General features: G+C 49.9%; 1 protein-coding gene across 7 annotated transcripts in view; it reads left to right on the forward strand.

Moving 5' to 3' along the window:
- SBNO1 (strawberry notch homolog 1) overlaps positions 1-25,256 on the forward strand; it is a 1,282,279-nt gene that overhangs the window by 121,072 nt on the left and 1,135,951 nt on the right. For 4 of the 7 annotated variants that reach the window (XM_085634807.1, XM_085634808.1, XM_085634809.1 and 1 more), the window contains 2 exons: positions 8,267-8,573; positions 9,114-9,158. In XM_085634807.1, the coding sequence (XP_085490933.1) occupies positions 8,267-8,573; positions 9,114-9,158 (352 nt within the window). The remainder of the gene's footprint in view (positions 1-8,266; positions 8,574-9,113; positions 9,159-25,256) is intronic. The other 3 variants (XM_085634811.1, XM_085634813.1, XM_085634812.1) reach the window with 1 other exon arrangement.

Genomic DNA, 25,256 nt, shown 5'->3' on the forward strand with positions numbered 1-25,256 from the left:
ACCTCTGCCAGATAGAAAGTTTCAAATTACATCAACCTGCTCCAGTGGAGTGACTCTTGATAGGCGTTCACTCTGCCGTCCGAAATGGCGTCTTCCCTTCTTCTAGCAATGTGATTGGAGGAACTCAGAACCTGGCGCTGATCACGACATGGAGACCAGTGTAGATGGACAGGAAATGGCCGCACCACCACGTATCGAAACCATGGTGCCAGGCAAAAGATCGCAGGCGAGATCACCCAGTGGCCAGGAAGTCATGCAGGCTCAGAGCAACCCAGTCGCGGACAAGAAGTAGAGCTCCGGATTCACCCAGTAGGCCTAGCTCCACCCTGGTGGGAGCCGTTTATTCCATGCGCTCCGCCACAATGACATGCACGCCGTAATCATTTGTACACAGGCCGTACTGAAGGTAGTAGAATCGGTCTCACAACTCCACAGCCCACATCTTCAGGGTAGGCACACATCCCTCGCAGAACGCAGATAACTCGAAATACTCAAGCGCCCCATGGACTCTACAACAGAAGCACGAGGGTTCTCCTTTCATGTCGCGGTATCCGCCATTTTGTCAATGCGACATACATCAACGACTGTTTATCGCGCTGCGCAGCTCCTCCATATCACCATAAGTGCGCTCCAGCACCTACAACGGCTGAGATCCAATAGCCTTCACACTTGATCTCGCTCCACTTCGGCGACCGCCCAGCCGCCGACACCTCTCCGGTCACGCGGTCCCGTAGTCTGCCGAAGTCCTCACAGGCATCGATCGGATCGCTTAAGGTCGTGGCCGGGCCGCTTCCCAGCAGCAAAACGGCTCCAAATTTCTCCTCTCAGGCCTCCTCACCTTCCGCTCACATCTTCCGCCCTCCGTTGCTGGAGAAGAGCGGTGAGGCCCGTTCCTCTGCCCTCATTCGTGTATCGCACGGGCAGAGAGAATCACCGAGCCGCCATCTCCTTCGGCGTCCAAACCACGCCCCGCAACATATTAGTTTAATTGCAACGAGTAACATGACTCTAGGTGAGGCCAAAGTAAGAACATTAAAATAGTCGAGGTGCTATTAGATGTTAAACAATTGTGATGGCCACAATGGGAAATTTAGAAAAATTGAAGCAGATATTTTTGATGTAATGCTAGAAAAAATAGTTTTTGGAGACTTCATTAAGGGTCTTGTGTCTGGCTTGAGTCTATCGGGTTCTTAGGGACACAGACGTGATTAGCAGAGGCACCTGGTTGGGCAGGACTTTGCTGTTATCATGCTGCAGTTTCTTAATGTTCTTGCCATTTAATTCCTGGTTTGTTCTACACCTCCATTCATTTGTGATAACATGACAGTGCTAATTTATCAATTGCAGCACCCAGAGTGCTGCCACTTTGAGAAGAAACTAGTTTTTGTCCTCGTACATTTGGAATATAAAGTCAAAGGATAAAATCACTAAATCCAGGGGAGATCCTAAGAAAAGCTATCCTCTATGAGAAATTTGACTTGTACATTGTTAACGTATAATAGGAATCAATGCAGTTTTTGTACTTTATTGTGTGGTAACGCTCTTCAACTCTTGTTTTGCTTGACCACGAAGTCTGTTAAAGTATAACAAACAGAAACCGCATAATCCAGCAAAATAATCTGTTACCAAGAATTTTGATTTAAGAATCAATTGCTTATTCGTTGATTACTGGAGTCTGGATGTTGTCCACCTTCTATCTTGTTTCCAGTGTTTACATTTCACATGTTTGGCTTGGAGGTCTAATTCCAAGGTTGTGATAAACCCCATAATGTCCACTTATCCTACTATGCGAATGAACCCTCCATGATGTTTCAAAAAAGCATTTTGGGTCATCCTGAGGGAAGACCCCTGACTCCCTCCTCAAAGCCAATTTTTGTTTTAAAGTCCTGAAGTACGTTAGTCAACTTTACAATCTGTATTTCTGAACCTCTAACTCTGTCTCTTGCTCGATGAGGAAACTATTAGTTTTTACCACACCTTTAATTTCACTGTCACAAGTGCACCAGCTTTTTTAAATTGCTCGAGACTAGTGTGTTTTTCAGTTTATAATTCCCCTCCCCAGTCATTCATGCTTCATTGAATTCCTCCATCAATCCTTTAGTCCCTTACGCTGACCGTAGGTTCAGTATTGTAGCAGTCAATACAGGTTGTGTCAAAACATAAGCATTATAGCTTATCAATCTTGCTGTGTTATCTTTTGTGAACAGTTGCTCTTTACCTAGCCAGTCCCTGTGCATGGGAATCATTATTATTTTTTTTATATATAGAATCTGAAAGAAACACGTTAGTTAGATTCCTCACCTTAGAATATCCCCAGGCGTCAGACTGGATCCGGAAGATTTTTCGTCAGCAATACCCCTTGCGCGTCGCTAGGCGTCGTCTGCGGCTCCGCGTCCGTCGTCGGCGTCGTGCGCCGGGATGACGTCGTCGGAGTACTTAGACGCCGCCCTCGCGCGCTGACGTCAGTTCTTCTTTTTTCCGCGCCAGTAAGCGCAGATCCGGGAGAGCTACCCCTTTTAGTCTTTTTTTGACTAAATCTTTTTTGATCATTTTTGATCCTTGTCTGTCGACATCTGGTGCCGGTAGGATGCCTGGGTTCAAGGCTTGCGAGGATTGCCATCGACTGATGTCGGTGACCGATCACCACCGCCGGTGCCTCTACTGCTTAGGCCCCGACCACGACGCGGAGTCGTGCAACGACTGCCAGGCCCTGACTTCGAAGGCTAGGCGGGAGCGGTCCCGCAAGCTTCTCGAGCTTCGCCACTCGGCTCCGCGTCGTGCGCGATCCCGGTCCAGGAGGAGGTCCAAGGATCGCTCGCGGAGCCCTAGCCGACGCCATCGATCGTCCGGCTCCAAGTCGTCGGGTAAGTCCAAACGCTCGAAGTCCAAGAGGCGACACCGCTCTTCGGACTCCCCTCGCCGGTCGCGCGACTCGGCCGAGGGTCAGGGTGGTTCCACCCCCGCGGCTCCGGCGGAGCCGCAGGTGCCGCGTCCGCCCCCATACCTTCCGGTCCCTGGGACTGACGCGGCGCCGGCGGAGATCAGTGCCTTCCTCTCGGCCATGAGGAGCCTGGCCCCGCCGTCGACGCCCGCTGGCGCGCCTTCGGGCCCCGCGGACTCGACTGGGCGATCTTGCCTGCCGGCGGCTCCGGCCCCGGCGCCGTCGACGACTCCGGTCTCGACGCCGCAGGTCCCCGCGGGGCCCATGCCTGGGCCCCAGTCGACGCCGGTTGACCTAGTCACTCCTCCACCGGCGCCGACGCCTGAACCACCGGCGCCGCCGACGCCTTTGGCGCCGTCACCCCAGTTTAGCCCTCATCCGGACCCGGCGCCGCCGCGGCGTCGACCGACGCCGCATCCGACGCCGCTTGAGTCCTACCATCTCTACAGTCCGGTTCCGATCATTCCTCCTGTTTATCAGGAATCGGAAGAAGGGGGCGACTGGGAGGGGTTCGAGGACCCTCTGGCTGTTCAGTCACAGCTTTCTCAGGACTGGGCAGATGAACTGGGGGAGGCCAGTGGGCTGGACACCTCGCCAGACACTGGATTCACTTCTCCTCCGACCGTGGCTTCGGAGGAGGGTGCAGCATTTTCTGTGGTGCTGCGCAAGGCGGTCGAGGCCCTTGGGCTCGAGTTGCCTGCCGTGGCTGTGAGGACTAACATCCTCACTGAGGTGCTTCAAACCTCAGCAAGCTCCACTGAGCCTCTGCTGCCGTTCAACGAGGCCCTCACTGACGTTCTGCAGGGCACCTGGTCCAAGCCCTCCACAGTTCCTCCTGTGGATAGGAACGTTGCCAGGCGCCACCGCCCTGCTCCGGGCGACCCCAGTTTCCTGTCTCAACACCCCACCCCCGAGAGTCTGGTTATCCAGGCCTCTACCTCCCAATCCTCCTTCCCGACCGCTCCGCCGGACCGGGATTCCAAGAGACTCGAGCAGTTTGGCAAGAAACTGTTCTCGTCCCTTAGTTTGGGCCTGCGGTCCTTAAATACCGCCTGTCTCTTGGACCGTTATTCCCATTCCCTGTGGGATACGGTGGAGGACGTGCTGCCCCTGTGCCCGGAGGAGGTCCGGACGCGTCTTACCCATGCTTTGGCCGATTGGAGGGATGCAGCACGGCACGCCATACGATGTGGGCTTGACACCACGGACTCGCTGGGTCGGGCTATTTCAACCACGGTGGCGCTCCGCCGCCACGCCTGGATGCGGTCCACGTCATTTTCCGGGGATGTCCAGACCACCCTCATGGACATGCCCTTTGATGGCACTCGCCTGTTTGGTGAGAAGGCGGACAGTGCGCTGAACCGCTTTAAGGACTCCCGGGCTACGGCCAAGTCCTTGGGCCTCTCGGCTCCGCGGGCGCACACCTCCGCTTTTCGCCCCTTTCGTGGCCAAGGAAGGGGCGCCTCCTCACGTCCGCAAAGCCACCAGCCGCAGAACCAACCTGCGCGCGGTCGCGGACGTGGCTTCCGCCGTGGCGGAAATGGAGGCCGACGTGGTCAGCCCACTTCCACCCCAGCAGCATCCGCCTCAAAGCCCTCCTAGTCCGAGCTTTCAGGCCCATACCACGCCAGTGGGCGGCAGAGTTCGCCATCACCTGCTCCACTGGCGGTCCATAACATCGGACAGGTGGGTGCTGCAAATCGTCCGAAGGGGCTACTCCCTCCCCTTCGAGACGACCCCTCCAGCCATGCCACCGCAGCACCACCGTATCTCGGGGGATCATTTGAATCTTCTCCGCGAGGAAGTTTCGGCTCTCTTGGCCAAGGGGGCCGTCGAGCGCGTTCCGAGTCCAGAAGTAGGTCGTGGTTGTTATTCCCACTACTTTCTGGTTCCCAAGAAGGGCAAGGGGGGCCTACGCCCTATCTTGGACCTCCGGAACGTCAATGCCTTCCTCCGAAAGGAAAGGTTCAAGATGCTAACGTTGGCTCAGGTTTTAGCTGCCCTAGACCCTGGAGACTGGATGGTAGCATTGGACTTGCAGGACGCATATTTTCATATCCCCGTCCTGCCGGCCCACCGGCGTTACCTGCGGTTCACGGTGGGCCAAGAGCACTTTCAGTTTACCGTGCTCCCCTTCGGCCTCACCAGTGCCCCTCGGGTGTTCACGAAAGTGTTGGCGGTGGTCGCAGCTCATCTGCGCAGATCAGGGGTTTCAGTCTTCCCCTATCTCGACGACTGGTTGTTGAAGGCGGGCTCGCCCCAGGCAGTCGTCTCCCACCTCCAGACTACGGCGGATCTCCTGCATTTGCTGGGGTTTTCCATCAACGTGCCGAAGTCACACCTGAGTCCCTCTCAGAAGCTCCTCTTCATCGGAGCGGTTCTCGATTCGGCGCAGTTCCGGGTCCATCCACCGGAACAGCGGGTCCGGGATATACAGGCCCTGATTCCCATCTTTCGGCCTCTATCCCGGGTTTCGGTCAGGCTAGTGTTGCGGCTTCTGGGGCTGATGGCCTCCTGCATCCTACTAGTGCATCACGCCAGGCGGCGCATGCGGGCTCTGCAGTGGGACCTGAAGTTTCAGTGGGCCCAGCATCACGGCAACCTGTCCGACCATGTCTTGATCTCGGAGGGCACTGCACAGCAGTTGCAGTGGTGGCTCACGGACCGCGAGTGGGTCAAGGGCAAGAGCCTCTCCCTTCCCCAACCGGAGCATGTCGTAGTGACGGATGCGTCCCTCCTGGGTTGGGGTGGCCATATGGGGGAGGCGGAGATCAGAGGCCTCTGGTCTCCGGCGGAGTCTCGTCTCCACATCAACCTCTTGGAGTTGAGAGCGATCCGGCTTGCACTGAAAGCCTTCCTTCCCTCTGTCAGGGGAAGTGTCGTGCAGGTGTTCACGGACAACACCACCGCCATGTGGTATTGCAACAAACAGGGCGGGGTGGGGTCGTAGACCCTTTGTCAGGAGGCTCTGCGCCTCTGGACGTGGCTGGAACACCAGGGCGTCACCCTAGTGGTTCAACATCTGGCGGGCTCTCTGAACGCCAGAGCAGACGAACTCAGCCGCTGGTGCATGATGGATCACGAATGGCGTCTGAACTCCGAAGTGGCGCAAGGTCACTTTCAGCAGTGGGGAGAGCCTTGGTTAGATCTATTCGCCACCGAAGAGAACGCGCAATGTCAGCAGTTCTGCGCGTTGGAATTTCCAAGGCGGCGCTCGCTCGGCGACGCTTTTCGTCACGAGTGGAGTTGCGGTCTGTTGTACGCCTTTCCGCCTATACCACTTCTGCCCAGAGTGCTGAAGAAGATCAGGCACGACCGGGCCCAAGTCATCTTGGTGGCTCCGGATTGGGCACGAAGATACTGGTATCCCGAGCTACTCAGTCTGTTGACCGATCCCCCGATACGTCTGCCCCTTCGGGAGGATCTTCTGTCGCAGCAGCAGGGGACGGTCCTCCACCCGAACCTGTCCAGCCTCCACCTCCATGCGTGGAGATTGAGCGGCGGCAGTTGATGCCATTTGACTTGCCTCCTGAAGTCTGTGATATCATTCTGGCAGCCAGGCGTCCCTCCACAAAGTCGGTATACGCCTGCCGGTGGAACAAATTTGTGGCATGGTGCACAGCAAAGGCTGTGGATCCCCTTTCCGCCCCTCTTTCTGAGGTTCTCCTCTTCCTTCTTTCTCTGGCCCGGCAGGGCTCTGCCCTGGGCACCCTGAAAGGTTATCTTGCTGCCATCTCCGCCTTCTTGCGGCTTCCTGATCAGCCTTCTCTTTTCAAGTCCCCTGTGGTTACACGCTTTCTCAAAGGCATTACACACACGTTCCCTCCTGTCCCTTTTGTAATGCCTCAGTGGGACTTGAATCTGGTATTGACATTCCTGATGTGCGCTCCCTTCGAGCCTCTTCACAATTGCCCTCTTCGTCTTCTGACTGTTAAGACTGCTTTTCTGGTAGCCATCACCTCAGCTAGACGGGTGAGTGAGCTCCAGGCTTTATCTTCAAAGCCTCCTTTTCTATCTGTTCATCCGGACAAGGTTGTCCTTCGGCCTCGTCCCTCCTTTCTTCCTAAAGTGGTGACTCCATTTCACCTTGGGCAGTCTGTCACCTTGCCCACCTTCTTTCCGCCTCCGCATCCTTCCAAAGAGGAAGAGAGGCTCCACCGTCTGGACCCAAAACGTGCGCTCTCCTTTTATCTGGACCGCACAAAACAGTTCCGGGTGGACGACCAGCTTTTTGTTGGGTACGTGGGCGCTAAGAAGGGGAAAGCTGTGCACAAACGAACCATCTCTCGGTGGGTCGTTTTGTGTATAAAAATGTGCTATTCCTTGGCTAAAAAGGACCCTCCTGTTGGGCTGCGCGCCCATTCTACTCGGGCCACGGCGGCTACTACTGCCTTGGGACGGGGAGTCCCTTTGCAGGACATCTGTCAGGCGGCGACGTGGGCTTCGCTACACACGTTTGCCAGGCATTATTGCCTTGACAGCCAAGTCCGGAGGGATGGCTTCTTTGGCCGTTCTGTCCTCCAGGACTTTCTGGTGTGATCTTGGTTCGCAGACCCACCACCGGGGATGGTATTGCTTGGGTATCTATTCTAAGGTGAGGAATCTAACTAACGTGTTTCTTTCAGATGAACAAGTTACTTACCTTCGGTAACGATGTATCTGTAAGAAACATTAGTTAGTTAGATTCCTCACCGACCCTCCCATCCTCCCCGTTCTGCGAACTGACATCTAGGGTTAAGGTTGTCCTTTCAGGCCCCTAGATTTTATTTGTGGCACCAGTGTCGGTCTTTGCATGGCTCTGCGTTCCTGGCGCGGAAGGCTATGTACAAGAACTGACGTCAGCGCGCGAGGGCGGCGTCTAAGTACTCCGACGTCATCCCGGCGCACGACGCCGACGACGGACGCGGAGCCGCAGACGACGCCTAGCGACGCGCAAGGGGTATTGCTGACGAAAAATCTTCCGGATCCAGTCTGACGCCTGGGGATATTCTAAGGTGAGGAATCTAACTAACTAATGTTTCTTACAGATACATCGTTACCGAAGGTAAGTAACTTGTTCATTCATTCATTCGGAAGATTACACCAGCAGAATATGTATTTTAGATTGCGAGCGGATGTCGCAAAGAATCTTTGTGGTGTGCAGAAACTGTTTTGATACATTTATTGAAGTAATTCTTGAGCTAAGAAAAAAAATGATTTTTTTAAATTGTTTTTACAGTGATTTTCTGCAGATTTCTAGCAGAAATTTGAATCTGTAGAGCCAGTCTACTTTAAGTTCAGGTTTATTATATCTTGTTTTTTTTTTTTTTTCCCTCTTCTTTGCAGCCACCATCAACGACGACTTTCGTACTGAATCAAATAAACCAACTTCCAACCTTGGGAAATACAATAGTAGTGACAAAAACAACACCTGTTGCGACCAACAGGCAGACTATAACTGTTGCAAAAATAATTCAGACCAGTGCAACTACGCGGCCCACTTCAGCAGCACCTACTGTCAGGAATGCTCTCACAACTGTACCTGCTAAGGATCAGATCCAGCTGAAAGATTTGCTTAAAAGCAGCAGTCTTAATGAACTGATGAAACTTAAACCACCTCCAAACATTGCTCAACCAGTCGCAACAGCAGCTAGTAAGTGAAATGTTTTATTCTGATATTTTGATATGATTCGGATACAGTGGAATGAAAGCTTAAATCAAATCGGGACATTTCAGCTGTATAACTTGCTCATTGGCAACCGTTAAACTGTGCTTAGGTTGTGGCTCTTGGTACAGCGTGGCTAGGTGTAGGGATTTTTCTTTCTGAGCATTAGTATATTATGCTGACATTCTACATCAACTAGTTAATTTCTGAATGACCACACATACACTTCCTAAGCAATTGCATTGTACTAAAAACACAAGTGGATTATGCATATGAAATTGGATAACTTGAATGAGTTTGCAGAATACAAGAGTAAATGAGGACAGACCTAACTCATGGCTACTGCTTTGTCTCCTCCTCTTTACCAGCAGCACGTATTTTGCCTATATTTGACAAACTCTGATTTCTGCCAGTCTGTTAGCAAACTCTTTCCATTGTTAAAGTTTTATTTTTGCAAAATGAGTGAGTGCTGCATTTCCTCATCAGTGAAAGTTAACAAATTATATTGGATGATACATTTTCTTGCAGAATTTTTTGTCCTACCTCATAAGGTGGTAAATTCCACCAAGACAGGTAAGCGTAAAATTAAGTTTTTGGGCAGCACTTGGTTTCTGTAGTTTGTTACCACTCTTTCACACATTGTGGAGACTGAGAATGGTTAACTGGTGGTGGTAGCTATCCTTTTATCTTAATTAGCATTTATCTATCTCTTGCAGTAAATCATTGATTAAATGCACAGTTGTCCCATTTGAGGATGTTTGGCGAGAGATGTGTTGAGTTGCTGACAGTTTAAATCTTCATTGGTTGTATTGTCAACTCTGGTGCCTTCCTGACATAAAGCAAACCAAAATCCATGTTGTAGTTATTGTCTTCATCCCGGAACAGTTGGGCTAAGGTGAAGCGAACTTAAGGCATTTAGTTTTCTTTTCATACCATGGTTGACTTGGGTCCAGGTAATAATGCATTTAATTTTCACAGCTTTGGCATTTCCATTTCCTCACCTAACTCATGTTCATTGTTTTCCCTTTGACGTTTTTATAATTTTGTGATGTGTAATCTCCAAGATGTGTTAATGACATTACTTTAGGTTCATGTGAACATCTGCTTTATGCATTTGAAATAAGGAAATTGGTAAGCTGAGAACATGCCCTTAACATTTCTATTGCCACTTGTAATAAAGTATATCAATCAATCAGGGTTTTGTAAAGTGCACTACTCAACCGAAAGGGTCTCAAGGTGCTGGGGGAGGGGGGGGGGGGGTTAGGGGCGCAGCTCCTGGGTGGTACACGATGGTTCTCCAAAGAGCCAAGTCTTGAGGCCCTTCAAGAACCTGGAGAGTGTGGGCGTCTGTCTGAGGCCACAAGGAGGGAGAATGAGCGTCGTCCTGTTCTGAAATTCTTGATGCGTTGTACAGTTGCCAGAGACTTGGTCTGAGCGGAGAGATCTTTGGGGTGGGGCGGGTGGAACGAGAGGCGGTGGTTTATGTAGGCGGGTCCAGTGTTGTGAAGGGCTTTGTGAGCGTGGGTGAGAAGCTTGATTTATTTATTTTTTTCTTTTTTTTATTTGCAAGGTTTTATATGGCGCTGGCTAGACCCGTAGGTATCGGAGCGCTTTACATGAGGATCAGCAAGTTAAAGATTACATTATTACTTCAGTTACAGATTCCAAGTATAGACATAAGAGAAAGATAGAGGGAGGGGAAACATAACTGGGAGGCGAGGAAAACAATGTCAGATGTCCGGCTGAGTAGGTGACGGCCGAGGGGGTGAACCAGGGTCATACTCCTCTATAGCTGTATAGAACAGCTCCACGGGCTTCGGCCACGGTTGTTCATACTCCGCGGTGAGAACAGACAGTCGAAAACATGCTATTACACGATAACATAAGTTATTTTCGAATTACATAGCAAAGACAGAAACGTCTTATGTGGAATGTAAGGTAGAGGGGGAAGGGTAAAAGGGGAAAAAGGAATGCAGGCAGCGTCTGGCAGACCAGAGGGGGGAAGGGACTTCAGGCGAAACAAGCTGTCAAAGTGAAAGATAGACAAGACCGCGCAGCACCGTTAAGAACGATGTCTGACTGGGTAGGTGACGGCCGAGGGGTGAACCCTAGCCAGACTCCTCTATAGCTGCATAGGACTGCTCCACCGGGCATCGGCCAAGGTTGTTCGGACTCCATGGTAAGAGCAGACAGTAGAAAAACATAAGATTTCGCAATAACATAGATTATTTTCGAGTTACATAGCAAAAACAGAAACCTCTTATGTGGAATGCAAGGTAGAGGGAGAAAGGTAAACCAGGGAAAAGGAATGCAGATAGCGTCAGGCAGACCAGAGGGGGTAAGTGACTTCAGGGGAAACAAGCATTCAAAGTGGAAGATAGACAAGACCGTGAAGCACTGTTAAAAACAATGTCTGTCCGATGTTCGGCTGGGTAGGTGATGGCCGAGTGGGTGAACCATGGCCAGACTCCTCTATAGCTGCATAGGACAGCTCCACCCGGTAATGGCCAATGGTACTCTGGTTCAGCGGTAATTACAAACCGATTCGGTTTTTCGCCCATGGGGCATCATCCTAGTTAAATCGAAGACATCGGTCCCTGTGTAGTTGGGAAACACCCTCCGCTGCTTCTTCCTGCTAGCCTAAGTCTGTAGATTGTGGAACAACACATCGTTCTTGCCTTCAGGCCTCTAGATCTAGGATCAAGGTCAGTACGTGGGGGAGCCCCACCGCGTCTGCAGGCTGGAAGTGCCAGAAGTAGTCCGTGTGTCCAGGTCATGCCACCGAGCTATTGCCCCCTTAGGAGTTCCACACTTCGGCACCACACCATTTATGCCGCTTTTTTCGGGTGCATAAGGGCTGTGTTGTAGGCCTTCCTCTCTTGGGCGGGCAGCCCCCCTCTGCTTTGCGGTACTTCTTGTAGGCTGATGCTTAATAGTGGCTGTCAGGCGTGAGCCCAGTCAATGGTTGTCTTGCCAAGTTCAGTCTTAGGGTCAGGCGTGTGGTATAGCTTTGTTTGTGGCAGCGCGATGTGCATCAGCCTTTTCACCTGGCACTTATGGATGAGATGCTTCAGATCTATGGCTTTCTCGGTCTGTCTTCCAGACTAGTAGCCAGTGTATATTAATTGTTCCCCTATCGTGAGCAAGACCTCCGCCTGGATGCCATCTTGAGGTCGGGCGCCACTTCCAGCCTTCCACCCAGCTTAGGACTCGTATGAATCCGCTCCGCCTCATTTACCGAGCCTCGTTAGCGCGTTGAGTCAGGCGAGGCGCCACAACGTCGTGAAGCTCTGCTCTGGGGCCACGTGCCCCCCTCAGCCATGTGTGCACTGCATCGCAGGGGGAGCCTCTCGGACGAGTCACCACTATCCTCGTACTGGACCCGCTGCTCTGATTTTTTCCCCTCCGCCTTGTCTCTGGTCTTGCAGTGGCAGCTGAGACTTAGATGCACTCTGGGTGCCTCGCAGGAATGATCGGCGGCGCCATCTTTAGCTTGTGCTCCGCTCCGCATCCTATCATGGATCAGCTCCTGCTTCTTTTCTGTCCAACGTTTCAATCCTCCTCATCACCTCCTGGGTTTGGGATGCCGTCTTGATTGCCTGATACGAGAGCTCCATTGTGGTCTTTCAGTGTCTGGAGCAGGCAGTGAAAGCAAACAGCAGAGTGATTCTCTTCTTGATGAGGAGCCAGTGTGGCTATTGGCTGATGTGGCAGTGGAGCGGTAGATTGAGGATTAGTCTGGCGGCGGCGTTCTGGACCTGCTGGAGTTTACTGGTGAGGTTTTTGTTGATCCCGGCGTAGAGTGTGTTGCCGTAGTCAAGTTGGCTGCTGATGAGGGCATGGGTGACTGTTTTCCTGTGTTTGAGGGGAATCCAGTTGAATGTATTCTGGAGTAGGCGGAGGGTGTGGTAGCAGGAAGAGGTGACGGCGTTGATTTGGCGGTCAATTTTGATTCAGAGGTGTTGCGTGCATGATCTGTGGGGGAGGAAAGTGTCCCGAGGTAAGGGGGGGGAGGGGCACCAGGTGTCGTTCCAGGCGTCTGGGTGTGGGCCCATGATGAGCACTTCTGTTTTGTACATGTTGAATTGTAGGCAGCTGTTCTTCATCTATCTGGCGACGGCTTCTATTCCTTCTTGGAAGTTGTGTCTGGAGATGTTGGGTTCGTTGGATAGGGAGAGGTTGAGTTTGGTGTTGTCCGCGTACGATACGATGTTGAGTCTGTGTGATCTGATGGTGGATGCTAGTGGGGCCATGTGGATGTTTAACTGGGTGGGGCTGATGGAGGATCATTGGGGGACTCCGCAGGTGGTCGTTGTGGGTTCAGGGAGAAAAGGAGGCGGGGGGGGGGGGGGGGAGTGAGTCTGACCCTCTGTGTTCTGCCTGAGAGGAAGGAGCGGATCCAGTTGAGGGCCTTGTTTTGGTTTCTTGCGTCATGGAGTCTGCTGGCTAGGGTGCGGTGTGAGACTGTGTCGAAGGCGGCGGAGAGGTCCAGGAGGATGATGGCCACCGTCTCTCCTCTGTCGAGGAGGGAGCGGATGTCGTCTGTCGCGGCGACAAGGGCGGTCTCTATGCTGTGATTATTCCTGAAGCCTGATTGGGAGGTATCGAGGATATTTCCTTCTAAGAAGGATGAGAGTTGACTGACTGCTTTTTCCGTGACTTTCCTCAGATATGGGAGTAAGGAGATTGGTCTGAAGTTGTTGAGGTCGGTAGGTTCCACTGTTTTTTTTCAGGAGAGGGTTGATCTCGGCGTGTTTCCAGTCATCGGGGATGGAGGCGGTCTCGATGGAGCGGTTGATGATTTGTTGGAGTTTGGGGCGATGATGTCTGCGGCTCTGTGGTAGATGTGGGGAGGGCAGGGGTCCGTGGGGGCCTCAGGGTGGGTTGTCTCCATATTCTTCAGGTTGTCTTCGATGTTGAGGGCGGTCCAGCTGTCCAGTTTTGGCTGTGTGATGTGGGTAGCGCTGGGTGTGGGTTCCTTGTGAGAGTTGTTGTCATCGAAGTTGTCATAGATGGTCTACATTTTGTGAAGGAAGAAGGTGCGGGTCTGTGGCAGAGGTTCTGGGAAGGTGGGATGTCGGTAGTCCCACTGTTGGGTTGAGCAAACTCTTTGATTCCGAAGAGTTCCCTGTTGAGTGCGTCGGCAGAGATGCTGTCCTGGAGAGCTTTCTTCCTCGTGAGTCTGAGTTTTTGGTTGGCGGTGGTGGCTGCTCTGAAGATGTCTAGGTCTGCTGGGGTTTTGGAGTTCCTCTATAGCGTTTCAAGGTGTCTGCAGGTTCGCCTGGATTATCAGAGTTTTGTGGAGAACGAGCTGGTTTTCTAGGTTTGTGGGCTGGATGTTTTCCTAAGGGGGGGGGCTGAAGGTGTTGCCGCAGCTGGTGATCTGGTTGTGAAGGGTACGGGCGGCAGTGATAGCGTCCTTGTTTGTGGTGGTGGGTGCAGAGCTGCTGAGGGAGGCAGAGAGCTGGTCGTCTGAGATCTTGTTACAATTCCTGCGCTGGAGCTGGTATGGGTGTCTGCAGGAGATGTTAGTTTTGAAGGTGAAGTGGACGCAGCGGTGGCCGTCCATGGGAGTTCGGAGGTGTGGCTGAAGGTGATGGAGTATCCTGCTGTGAAAATGGGATCGAGGGTGTGTCCTGAGTGTGTTGGTTCTGGTACGATCTGTTTGAATCCGATGTTTTGGAGGTTGTCCTGGAGGGAGGTGGAGTTGGGGTCTTGGCGGTTGTCGAGGTGGAAGTTGAGTTCTCCCAGCAAGGTGTAGTCTGTGGAGGCGATGGCTTGTGGGAGATGTCTATGATGGAGACAGAGAAAGTTGCGCTGGGTCCTGGGGGTCTTTGATGAGGGTGTATCGGAGGGTGGTGGACAGGTTGGTCTGTATCTTGAAGTGGAGGTGTTCCATGAGTTCTGTGGGCCCGTCGGTGTAGGTGCTCAGACGGAGGTTGGCCTTGAGCAATGGCGATGCCTCCCCCTGGGCAATTGGGGTGGTCCTTCCGGGTGATCTTGCAACCTTCGGGTATGGCGATCGTGATGTCTGGTCCAGAGGCAGCTTTCATCCAGGTTTCGGTTAGGAAGGCGACGTCCAGGGTGGTGCTGTCTAGGTTCCAGATTTCCGTGGCGTGGATGCAATGCAGGGGTTGGGGTGCGGTGGAGTTGTATCTGGGGGGGTGGGGGGGGTGGAGGTGGGTTCTGGGTCTCAGTGAAGGAGTGTCGGCTGGTGAAGGGTCCATGGGTGTCGAGAGGGGAAGGGAGTTTGCAGTTGTTTTTGCCGATGTAAAGTGTGTATAGGTCCGAGGACCAATGGGAACAGTGAAGCCTGAGCGGCCAGGCCAGGTCCTCTCTGAACTGGAACGCAAGCAACTTAGAACCGGTTTCGCTCTTATTATGAGCTTGTCAGCTGGGTATAGCTTGGTTCCAGTGACCATGTGCGTGGAACCCACGTCTGGGCACACCCGTTCCACTTAGGGCAACATACTATTATACAAAGTGAAGGGCGGAATCCTTGAATTAATCTCAGCCACTAGTAATCACTCTGTCCGCATCCAAGTCCATTGTTCTGCACACCATGCCACCTCAGTTTGGACTCGGCTATATACCCAGACGTGGGTCCTGGACTCCCTGTAGCACTGAAACCAAGCTATTTGAAGAGCCCTAACTAGGTTAAAACCAGTTATAGGTTTCTTCTGTTCCGTTTCAGGGAGGACCTAGCCTGGCAGTTCGGTCTGGACTGTTCCCATGAGGAGCAAGGTAAAGACTAATGTGCATATGGCTGGGTCCAAATTGAGGTTGCATGGTGGGCGAAAAACGATGTATTGGGATGTAGCACGAGCAATTACCAGTGGCTGAGATTAATTCAAGACTTCCCTCAATCAACTTGTTGGTTTTCACTTGACAAAATCTTTCCATATGTAAAAGTGCATTCCGCTTCACTGTTACCTGCAGCTTCAGGCAATCTCTCCTCACAATACAATTTCTTAACGTTGTGTACATTGGAAGCATTAGGAACTCCCTATTTGAGATAGCTCTAGGACATTATTTTGCAGTGTAAAACCCTGCTAGGTTCACATGCTTGCATTATCCTGCCATCTAGTGTTTAGGTCTGGAAGTGTTCATTTCCATTTTTGTTTTCCAGTAGGTCATTGACGTTTACAGATTATGTGACTTACTACAGTGACGTTAAGCCCATAATGCCCCTAAACATGACTTGCATTTCGAGTATCTTTTATTACATGAGAGCTCCAGAGATATTGCTAGCCAGAGGATGAGGACTCTCCCAAATTTTGGTAGAAGACTGATTACCGATCGAGAAATGTCACCACCCCCCTCCCTTTTTTCCCCATGAAGGGAGTCGTCTAATTTGAAGAGAATTCAATATTGGAGGTTGCGTCCCTTCTGCTCCTCAACACAATGTTTTATTTTATTAGGTCTCGCCTGACCCAGCGCATGCGCTGGTCTGGCGAGCCATTTTGAAAGGGCTCCAAAAAGTGCTACCAGGCCAGACTAGAGCTACAGTGCATGTGCGCGGGCACGCGCACCACGCTTTTCCGCGTTTACTTTCACGGCCGCTGTGATATTTGATCGCGATCACTTTTGCGGCCGCACGGCTGCTTGGCATAGCCAATAGGTCTCGCTTTTGGGACCTTATAAATATTTAGTTATGCAACTGTTGCATGGCTAAACACTTATAAGGTCCCAAAGGCGAGACCTATTGGCTGTGCCAATGCTTGTTTATGTCTTGCCTGACCCAGAGCATGCGCTGGTCTGGCAAGACTTATTGAGAGGGCTCCAAAAAGTGCTACCAGGCCAGCCTAGAGCTACTGTGCATGTGCGCAGGCGCGTGCTCCACGCTTTACCGTGATTACTTTCACTTTCGCGGCCGCACGGCCACTTTGATGTTTGATCGTGATCGCGATCACTTTCACGGCCGCTTTGCATAGCCAATAGGTCTCGCTTTTGGGACCTTTATAAGTATTTAGTTATGCAACTGTTGCATAGCTAAACACTTATAAGGTCCCAAAGGCGAGACCTATTGGCTATGCCAATGCTTGTCTATTTTAATTTTTTGTATAAGCATGGTTGAAGTTCTACCTCAATTACCAGCAAATGTTTCTTTAAGCAACCATGCCTCCCAGGAGACCATAAGCCTGAAGAGTATTAATACTGGTCAGATTTTCAAGCCGAAATCCCTGGGATAGCATATTGTTGGGCCACTGTGCTGCTTCGAGTGTGTCAGGGCTGTTGAAACTTGCAAAAGAAAGCACTCCATCTATGGAGGAAAATGGAGTTTTCAAAAGACGAAGATACTTCATAGGGGGCTCAGGAAAAGCACTTTGGACATTGAGGAGGTTCTTTAATATAATATCAAGGTTCCTGGATCAACTCAAAGTCAGACCTTAAGTCAGAGTATTCATGTCTTCTTTTTCTACACTGAATTTCAAAACCTTGTGCGAATAAGCAAGATCGCTCAGACCTTAACACTTGATGCTGAAAAGTCAGCCATGGGAGCTGTCAAAGTCTCACAGTGTTGGGTCCAGGGACGAGGCAATCTGAATGGATTTGCTTAAAGATCTCATTGCTATGGGAGACTATTAAGCTTGAAGAAAAAGGAAAGGCACTGTAGCTTAAAGTAAAAGCTGTAAGTGGATAATAGTTACTGACTCTATCGATGCTGGGAAGAAAAGATCTTTTAATTTGCGGCAAAATTCCTATTACAATGACAATTTTATGAAAAAAGCATTGCAACACAGAAAATGCTCAAGCCCTTAGGCAAGGCATTAGGGGCCTGTACATAGTCGCCGCATCCTGTACCACACACTGGTGGCGCCTGGAAACACTGCGTCGTGGCGAAGTTACTCAAAGCGTAATTGGTGCAGTGGCAGGAGCGGCCCCCGGACCCAAATATGGCTGTTTTTACTACCACACTGTGAAGGTAAGACATGTTCCTTGATGGTCAGGGGACACTTCATCTTTGCAGTTTTATATAGCGCGAATTCGACCCGAAGGTATCAGCGCGCTTTACGTGAGCACCAGTTCCATTACAGGCAGACACATTCATTTTAGGCACGGGGAGATTCAGTGATTTTCCCAGAATCACAGGATGCTTGAATCTCCTGCCAGACGGGAGCCTGGTTCCCCAGCTTCAAAGTCGGCCGCGCTAGCCGTTAAGCCGCATCCTCTCGTTAAGCCAATAGTTTGGGTGGGGGCATGTAAAGCTGGACAAATCATATAAATACGTACATAAATGCGCAAACTGGCATTTAGGAAGTGAGTGGAAGAACATTCTTATAATTTAATTGACTAGCATTTCATTTTATTGGAACACAGATTAAAATAAACAGTTTTCTGACATAAAATTGGAACCCACAATGCCCCGCGGACAGGGGAAGGTGCCAGAGACAACCAGTGGCGCGCGCGCACCACAGAGGAGTGGGGACGACTGAGTCTGTTGTCTGTGCCGCTGCTGCGTGTAACAGACACCACTGGGGAAAAGGGCGGTTACATTTGGAAAGAAGCTGGGACATTCACATGCCTTTTTTTTTTTTTTTTTACAAATACCCAATAGCAGCTGACGAAAACAAAAGCACTTGTGGGTGTGGTCAGCTTTCAGAACCCCCTACATGAGGTCTCTCGCTGCGCGAGCATAGACATAAAATTATTTTTTTTTAATCTGTTTTTATTAGAAACATCAAGCACAAGTTCTGCAGACATAGCACTGATACAGTTTGTAGTATCACATTTCTCCCCTCCATCCTCCAACCCCCCCAAATGAATCTGTCCAAGACCACTTATCTTTTGTTGGATTCTTGTGCCTCTCTAGGTAGACCATAATCCCAAATAGTGACCCTGTGACTCCTCAGACTACAATGGCAGACATAGAACAATACATTAAGCAATCGTAGGCCACCGGAGCACCTGTGCGCCGATTACAAGTAATATGGTAATTTTCGGCTCTCTGATGTAGAGCAAACTCCTAGCGGCGATCGGGGCCTGTGTCGAAGAGGGTCTCCGTAATGCTGGCTGAGCTTGAGTGCCCCGAGGTATGTGCTAAATTGGGGATGAGGAGGAGCATTTACACACTGTGGGCGCAACAGGGAGATCTCACCGAGTCTCCCACAGTGGCAACAATGCTGAAATGCAGGTGCTCGTGAGCATGTGGTGAAGCTGCCATGGCCCAGCCCCTTTCGGTCCTGGTGCCTGTGTGGTCTCTTCCGACCCGGGCGACTGCATCCTGGAAATGAAGGTGGCTCCCCTGATCTCAGCCTAGCTGGTTTGTCCTTAACGCTAGCGCTGCAGTGGGGAAACTCCCTAACAAAGATGCAGGCAAGATCAACTTCGCAGGTTGGAGTGCACCTCTGAATAACACAGCCGTATTGGGCCGGGTAAAATCATGAGGCCTCTAACAGTGCTAACAATTTGCTGGCTCTGTTGAAAAGCAGCTCAAGTGTAGTGCTCACCACGTGCTGAATTGGATGACTTGCCCAGTCTCAGGACAACGACAAAGCACTCTCAACTTCCCTGTTCACAAGCTAGCTGTAAGAGAGTGGGCAATCTTTTTGGATACTGAGATTGCAGGGAACGGGGGAAGCCATTATGCCCTTGGAGATCCCTGGGGGCACGAAGGCATAGAGCATACAGCAGGCTAGCTCACCAAGGTCATTGCAGTAAGAGGGCAATCCTTCTTGCAGCCCAGCAGGTTAGAACAACAAGGTTAGTCCAATGGTGGTTCTTCCTGGCAGCATAACAGTCCTCTGGTGCATAATGTAGAGCCAGCAGCATCTGGTTACGAGTTCATGCAGTGTCAGCTCCTGTACTTGTATGCAAAATGCCTTTTGATGTGGGGCTAACTTCAAAATAACTTTTCGAAGTGCACAACACCCCTATTCAACCCGAGCTAGGGACATCAGTGGGGGGTAAACAAGCCTTTTGTGTGAGGGCCGGGCCCAGCCTTCACAAATGTAAGTGCGCCCCACCTCCATCTTTCCCAGCCCAGGAAGAGCATTCAGGATGTAGATGAAGAGATGGAACCCTGTTATACCCAACCCTTCCTGTGTGATGGCTGTCTGGAAAGTATGCACAAGCCCAGCTATCCCTCTACCCTAGACGTGGATTTGAGTTGGGCAGAAAAGCATGTGAATGCCCACTTTCTAAACATGGCATTCCTAATATAGTAATGAAAAATCCACTTGCATTAATTAGCAAGATTTATCATCGTTATTCCAAACATAGCAACGCTACTTCTTTCAGATCAGAAATTACCACTGAAAAACATATCTGGGAAGTCGCATTGCAAACCTATGAGAGGAGGAGGCCTCAGCAGTGAGACCCCAAATAGGCTGTTTGTCACTACCAGGACATGCCACACAATGAAGGCACATGTCCTAGCTTTTACCTACAGTGTGCCTCCCTCCCCCCAATATAGGGCTATCTAGGGCCTACTTTAGTGGTGACCTATATGTAGAAAATGGGGAGTTTCAGGCTTAGCAAGTAACTGTAAATGCTAAGCTTTTGTGCCAAATAAACTGTGCATGCAGGCCCTGCAGTAGCAGAGGCCTGTGAAAGGCTACTTCTGTGGGTGGCGCAAGCAGCACTGCAAGCCCACTAGTAGCATTTAATATACTGGCCCTGGGTATATGGGATACCACTATACAAGGGACTTGCAGGTAAATTAAATATGTCAAACTGGTGTAAGCCTATCATACCAAGTTTAATGGAGAGAGCACATGCACTGTAAGCATAAGTAAAGTGCCTAGAGTCCTAAAATCAATAAAAACAGGTCAGAAAAAAATATACAGGAGTAAGGCAAAGTTTGGGAATAACCCTGCAAAAAGGGTTGGCTCCAGCATCCGTTGTCATCCATAGTATATGGGCACTCGTGTAATCAGTCTCTCCCCAAACATTCAGCACTTGCTGCTTAGTCGATAATTTGATGCCCCTGCCCCCGCCCCCTAACGATCTCAGTCCATTATCACAACCCTGTAGTTGTGTATAATCGGGCACTCCCAAAGGAGGTGGAAGAAGTGCCCTTTTGTCTACAGCCCCTTAAACACGGGTCCGCTCCCGTCCACCCCATCTGAACCATTATAGTTTTTACATAGTATGAGCGGTGTGGAATTTGTAGCTGGATCAAGTGGAAACCTGACCAGATAGCCATGTCCAGACAGGAATGCCATGGCAACCTCCCACTCGCCATCTTCAAAAAAGCTCAACATCATTCTCCCACTACCCCTTTAACTGTTGCATAACATTTGGTATCTTAATAATCAGCGTTTATTGGTGAGTGAAATTGCCTTCTCGGACATGTATTCATCAAGAAGTCTATCCTCTAGAGGCAAGGACTCTGGCAGCTCCACCCCCTGTCGGGAGGGCCGCTTATAATGCATGCCGGATCTGCATTACATCTTCCACTACTGGATCTTCCAACACAGGATCAGGCACATCTACGGCATCCAAGACCATGACACACTGCCCATTACCATATCTATGAACAAGGGGTTTGCCCAAACTACCTTCCACTTTCTGGGCTATAAATCAATTAAAGGAAATGAGGTAGAGGAACGAATATTGCAACATTATTGCAATCGAGTACCTTTAATTACTTCAGCGTATGGGGTCTGTGTCCCAGCAAATTAAGATTAGAATTAATCTATAACAAATAACATTCAAAGGTCCTATGTCGCAACCGTATTTAATATCCTATATCATATTTGGTTGGGACTATTCATTTTCTTTACACATATTCAACAAAACAATTTACATAAACGTACAACATATATAAACAACATATACACAGTCTGTGACATTTCCTAGACCCCAATTCTTTGTAAAAACCAGTGTCCGTACACACAATTCTGTTGCAGTCCACTGTGAGTTAACCCTACTGTACAAGTGAGAGAAACACAATTCCACCTCTACATATTCCTTATATCTGTACAAAGTAAGCTATCTGCCACATTAGTGAAAAATGGTTTTCTCCTTGTCTGGTGGTCTACGCGTTTCGACCCCTTTATTTTGGTCTCATCAGGATGGGGGTATAAGGAAACACCTACAATACATAAAACACAATATACACGTTGGTTATTATACATCCATTACCTACGGAACAATGTTACAACCAAATAGGAATTACTACCAAGAATAGTTTCCTTGCACCAACACTGATATGTGAATATCGTGAAAAATGTGAAGAGAAAAAAAAAATAGCAAGAGAAAAAAATAAAATAAACGACCCACGTGTCTTAAGTCATTGTGTTGTTGATCAACCATTTGAAAGAATCTTAAGTGGCTACACATAAAAGCAACCCTCACATCTAACATGTGCATTCAGTTTATGGATTACAAACTCATGGTGCATGCCCCAAAACTCTACCGCTCACATGAGAAAGTAACACTCACAATTCTAAGCTGCGGGCCAAACAAAACGGACGTTCTTTGCGCTGGCTAGTGTCTCAACTACCTAGCTCACGATCCAACTGAATCCTAACAATGTAAAATAACATAAATAATAATCGTGACAATGTGCCCAGAAAAGAAAACTGCATCCTATGGCAAGAGCAGGTTACAAGAATACTTTAAAATCTCCTTTAATATACATGGAGAAAAACTATGATGCGGCTTGCCTCTGGTGGGTTAGTACTTAATGCAGGGAGAAAAAATGACTCATTTGAATCCCACGTTGCCCTGTATTATGTAGAAACCCCTAAAAACTGTCATACCTCCGTAGCCTCACTGATGCTTACCCATAGTTTAGGTCCCAGGTCATAAATTTAAGAAACTCGGGGGTACCTGGAGCATTTCTTCCCCAAAGCCGCAACAATCCAAACGTGGTCGGCGGGAATGGGAAAAATCACCGTCCTATTCTACGGGGCAAAGTAACCACCAAATAAAACTTAGTAGATCATACATTGCCCTAAAATGCTGAAAATAGAACAAAGCCTAATTGAGGCTTACCCGTGACCGAAGAAACCGATCCTATAAGTCAGGGGCTCCGCATGAGTCAAGAGCCCTGTATCACCAAAAACCGCAGTGGTTTACAAAGCGGCCCACCGGACTTTCAAATTATATCTGGTATCCATCACGTGAGTGCTACACTCATTGAGCGTGAAAACATACTATGCGCGAGCAGAAATGCGCAATTGTCTAAAAGGTGCTCAGTACATGGACCTAAATAAAATAGAATAAAAAGACTTAAAAATATGAACAAGGTGAATGGAAAATATAGAATTCAAATAAGAAGAAATAGAATAATCCCCACCACCTAAAGTGCATGCAATCAACAAATAATGCATACATACAAATGTGCCCAAAGGTTCAAAACACATGCATGTGTAATCAAGGTAAACTGAACATACAAAGTATGTACAAAATATTTACAAGTCAACTTCTGTATAGAAATCTTACACATTTACATTTCAGCAATGAAGATCTAGAGAACCAGATTTACTGTCAAAACTGTTCAAAAATCGGATGCTGCTAGAGAATCTAGATCAGTGCCCAAATCTCATAATGATCATTAAGGCCATGGATAGCGGTCTTATATTTTTCAGTCCTCATGTCTTCTCTACTATCCAGTTGTAACAGTAAAGAAAACCCTATTCTGTCATTTCACCACCAATAAAACTGACCAAGACATCTTATTTTCAGTATGGTTATTTGCCTCATAATCTTCAACTAGCGGTGCCCAGCGGTTTTGCACACCCTAGACGTAAGCGCATTTTCACAGGTTGGGTGGTCTGACCTATGTCTTTTGGCACAGGCATATTCGACAATAAATTACATTCTTTGTGTTGCAATTGGAAAATACCAACTGCTGATGTTTTTGTCCATTTATCTTGCGTCGTGTTACGTGCTACCCAGTTGCTACATCTAAAGTGTCCCACTACTGGCGGGAAACCCAACATCTCTCTCTCCTCTTACTTAGCCATCTCTGGTCTTGTTGCCTTAAGCAAATGCGGTCTAATGTTTTTCCCTTTATTTTATTTTTTTTAACTCTTTTTTTTGTTAACAATCATCGACAGTAAGCTTGCATTTTGCAGCGTGAATCTTTCTGGATTCACTATGCTGTGCATTATTCCGCGATCTTGTGGTTGGGTCCGGATTCGTAGTCTTTTCTTTGTTTTTTTTTTTTTTTTGTAGCCCAGGTGGGCGTCGACGTACACCATTTGGTGCACCTCCCGTGACGTCGTCGTGCTTCCTGCGGAAGTCCCACCTTTGGGGCGCCATCTTCAGATTCTTTTTTCCGCCGTTGGGTCTGGATCGTCATCGGGAAGCTCCAGAATTACACTCGAAGGAAGAAGGAAGAAAAGCGAGTTTCGTCGATAGAAACACTAGAAGATATCAGGAAAGGAAAAGATTTCATCAGGAGCGCAAAGAAAGGAGGACCAGCGCCCTTTTTCTTCGACGGCCTTGGAGAATGCACGCTCAGAGAGCCTGAGCGCAATGGACAAGACGCCATTCAAGTTCTGCCCAAACTGCCACCACAAGTTCGCGCAGAGAGACCAGCATCCGGTCTGCAACCTCTGCCTACCGGTCGATCACCAGAGTATCGACTGCAACGCCTGCTCAGCCTTCGCGCCGAAGACACTCAGGGTGAGAGAGCGGCAGAGAAGGGCCAACGCCAGCATGGATGGCAAGGGGAAGCCCCCGACGCTCTACGCTCTGGGCCTCTCCTCGGACGACGAGGACAACGTCGCCGAGACAGCCGAAAACTTCACGGTCGTAGAGACCGACAAGAAAAAAGACGAGGTAAGAGAATCGTCGAGCGCAAAACAGAAAGTACCTCGACAACACGAGGGTGACTCGAGAAAATCTGAGTCAAAGTCCACGAAGGGAGCCCCGGCGCCGAAAACTTCGACGTCCAAAGGGGGGACCACGGACAAGAGGCCGAGCGGATCCTTAGATAAGGACTCCCTGGTGCCGAAAGACGCCGAAAGGCAAGGGTCGTCGAAAGCATCCCATGAAACGGGCCGATCGACGCAGAAAGAACGTTCGACGTCGAAGCAAGGTTCATCGAAAAGACCCGCGGTCGACGCCGAAAGCATCTCCGAGATGGAGAAAAAGAAGAGGCGGCTCGAGGCCGAAATGGAGAACATCCTTCAAAGAAAGAAGGAGTTCGACGCCAAAATGAAGGAATTCAAGATTCCAACGGTTCCATCAGCGGACGTCGAGGAGGTCGAAGACGAGTTCGACGCCGAAGGGCTGACAAGGGAACTCGAAGAGGAAGAAGAGCCCTATTATGAGGGAGAAGCCGAAGAAGACCACCAACGGTCGTTCTACGAATCGGCGGCATCTACCAGCAACGACGACGAATGGCACGATCTCGACACCGAAAACCCGGAGGAGCCCGTGGACACGTACCCTTCGAGGCCTTCGCCACCCGACGACATCGGGGTCTACAATATGGTGGTCAGGAGCGCAGCAATGGCCTTCGGCGTCAAACTCGACGAGGAGAAACCGAAAGCCGATTTTCTCGTCGAGACACTGCTCCCCATCCAGACAAGGAGCCAGTTCCTCCCCATGCTACAAAGCGTGATGAATCAGGGGAGAGAAGCCTTCAAGGAACCTGCGACCTGCCGGTCGATCACGCCCAGGACAGAGAAGAAATATAAGCACTCCTCCCTGGACCCCCCTTACATCAAGGGTAGCGTGACCGCGGACTCCATCATAGCCTCCACGGCC

This window comes from Triturus cristatus, chromosome 11 (assembly GCF_964204655.1).
Source record: "Triturus cristatus chromosome 11, aTriCri1.1, whole genome shotgun sequence".
In the NCBI taxonomy this organism is placed as follows: domain Eukaryota; kingdom Metazoa; phylum Chordata; class Amphibia; order Caudata; family Salamandridae; genus Triturus; species Triturus cristatus.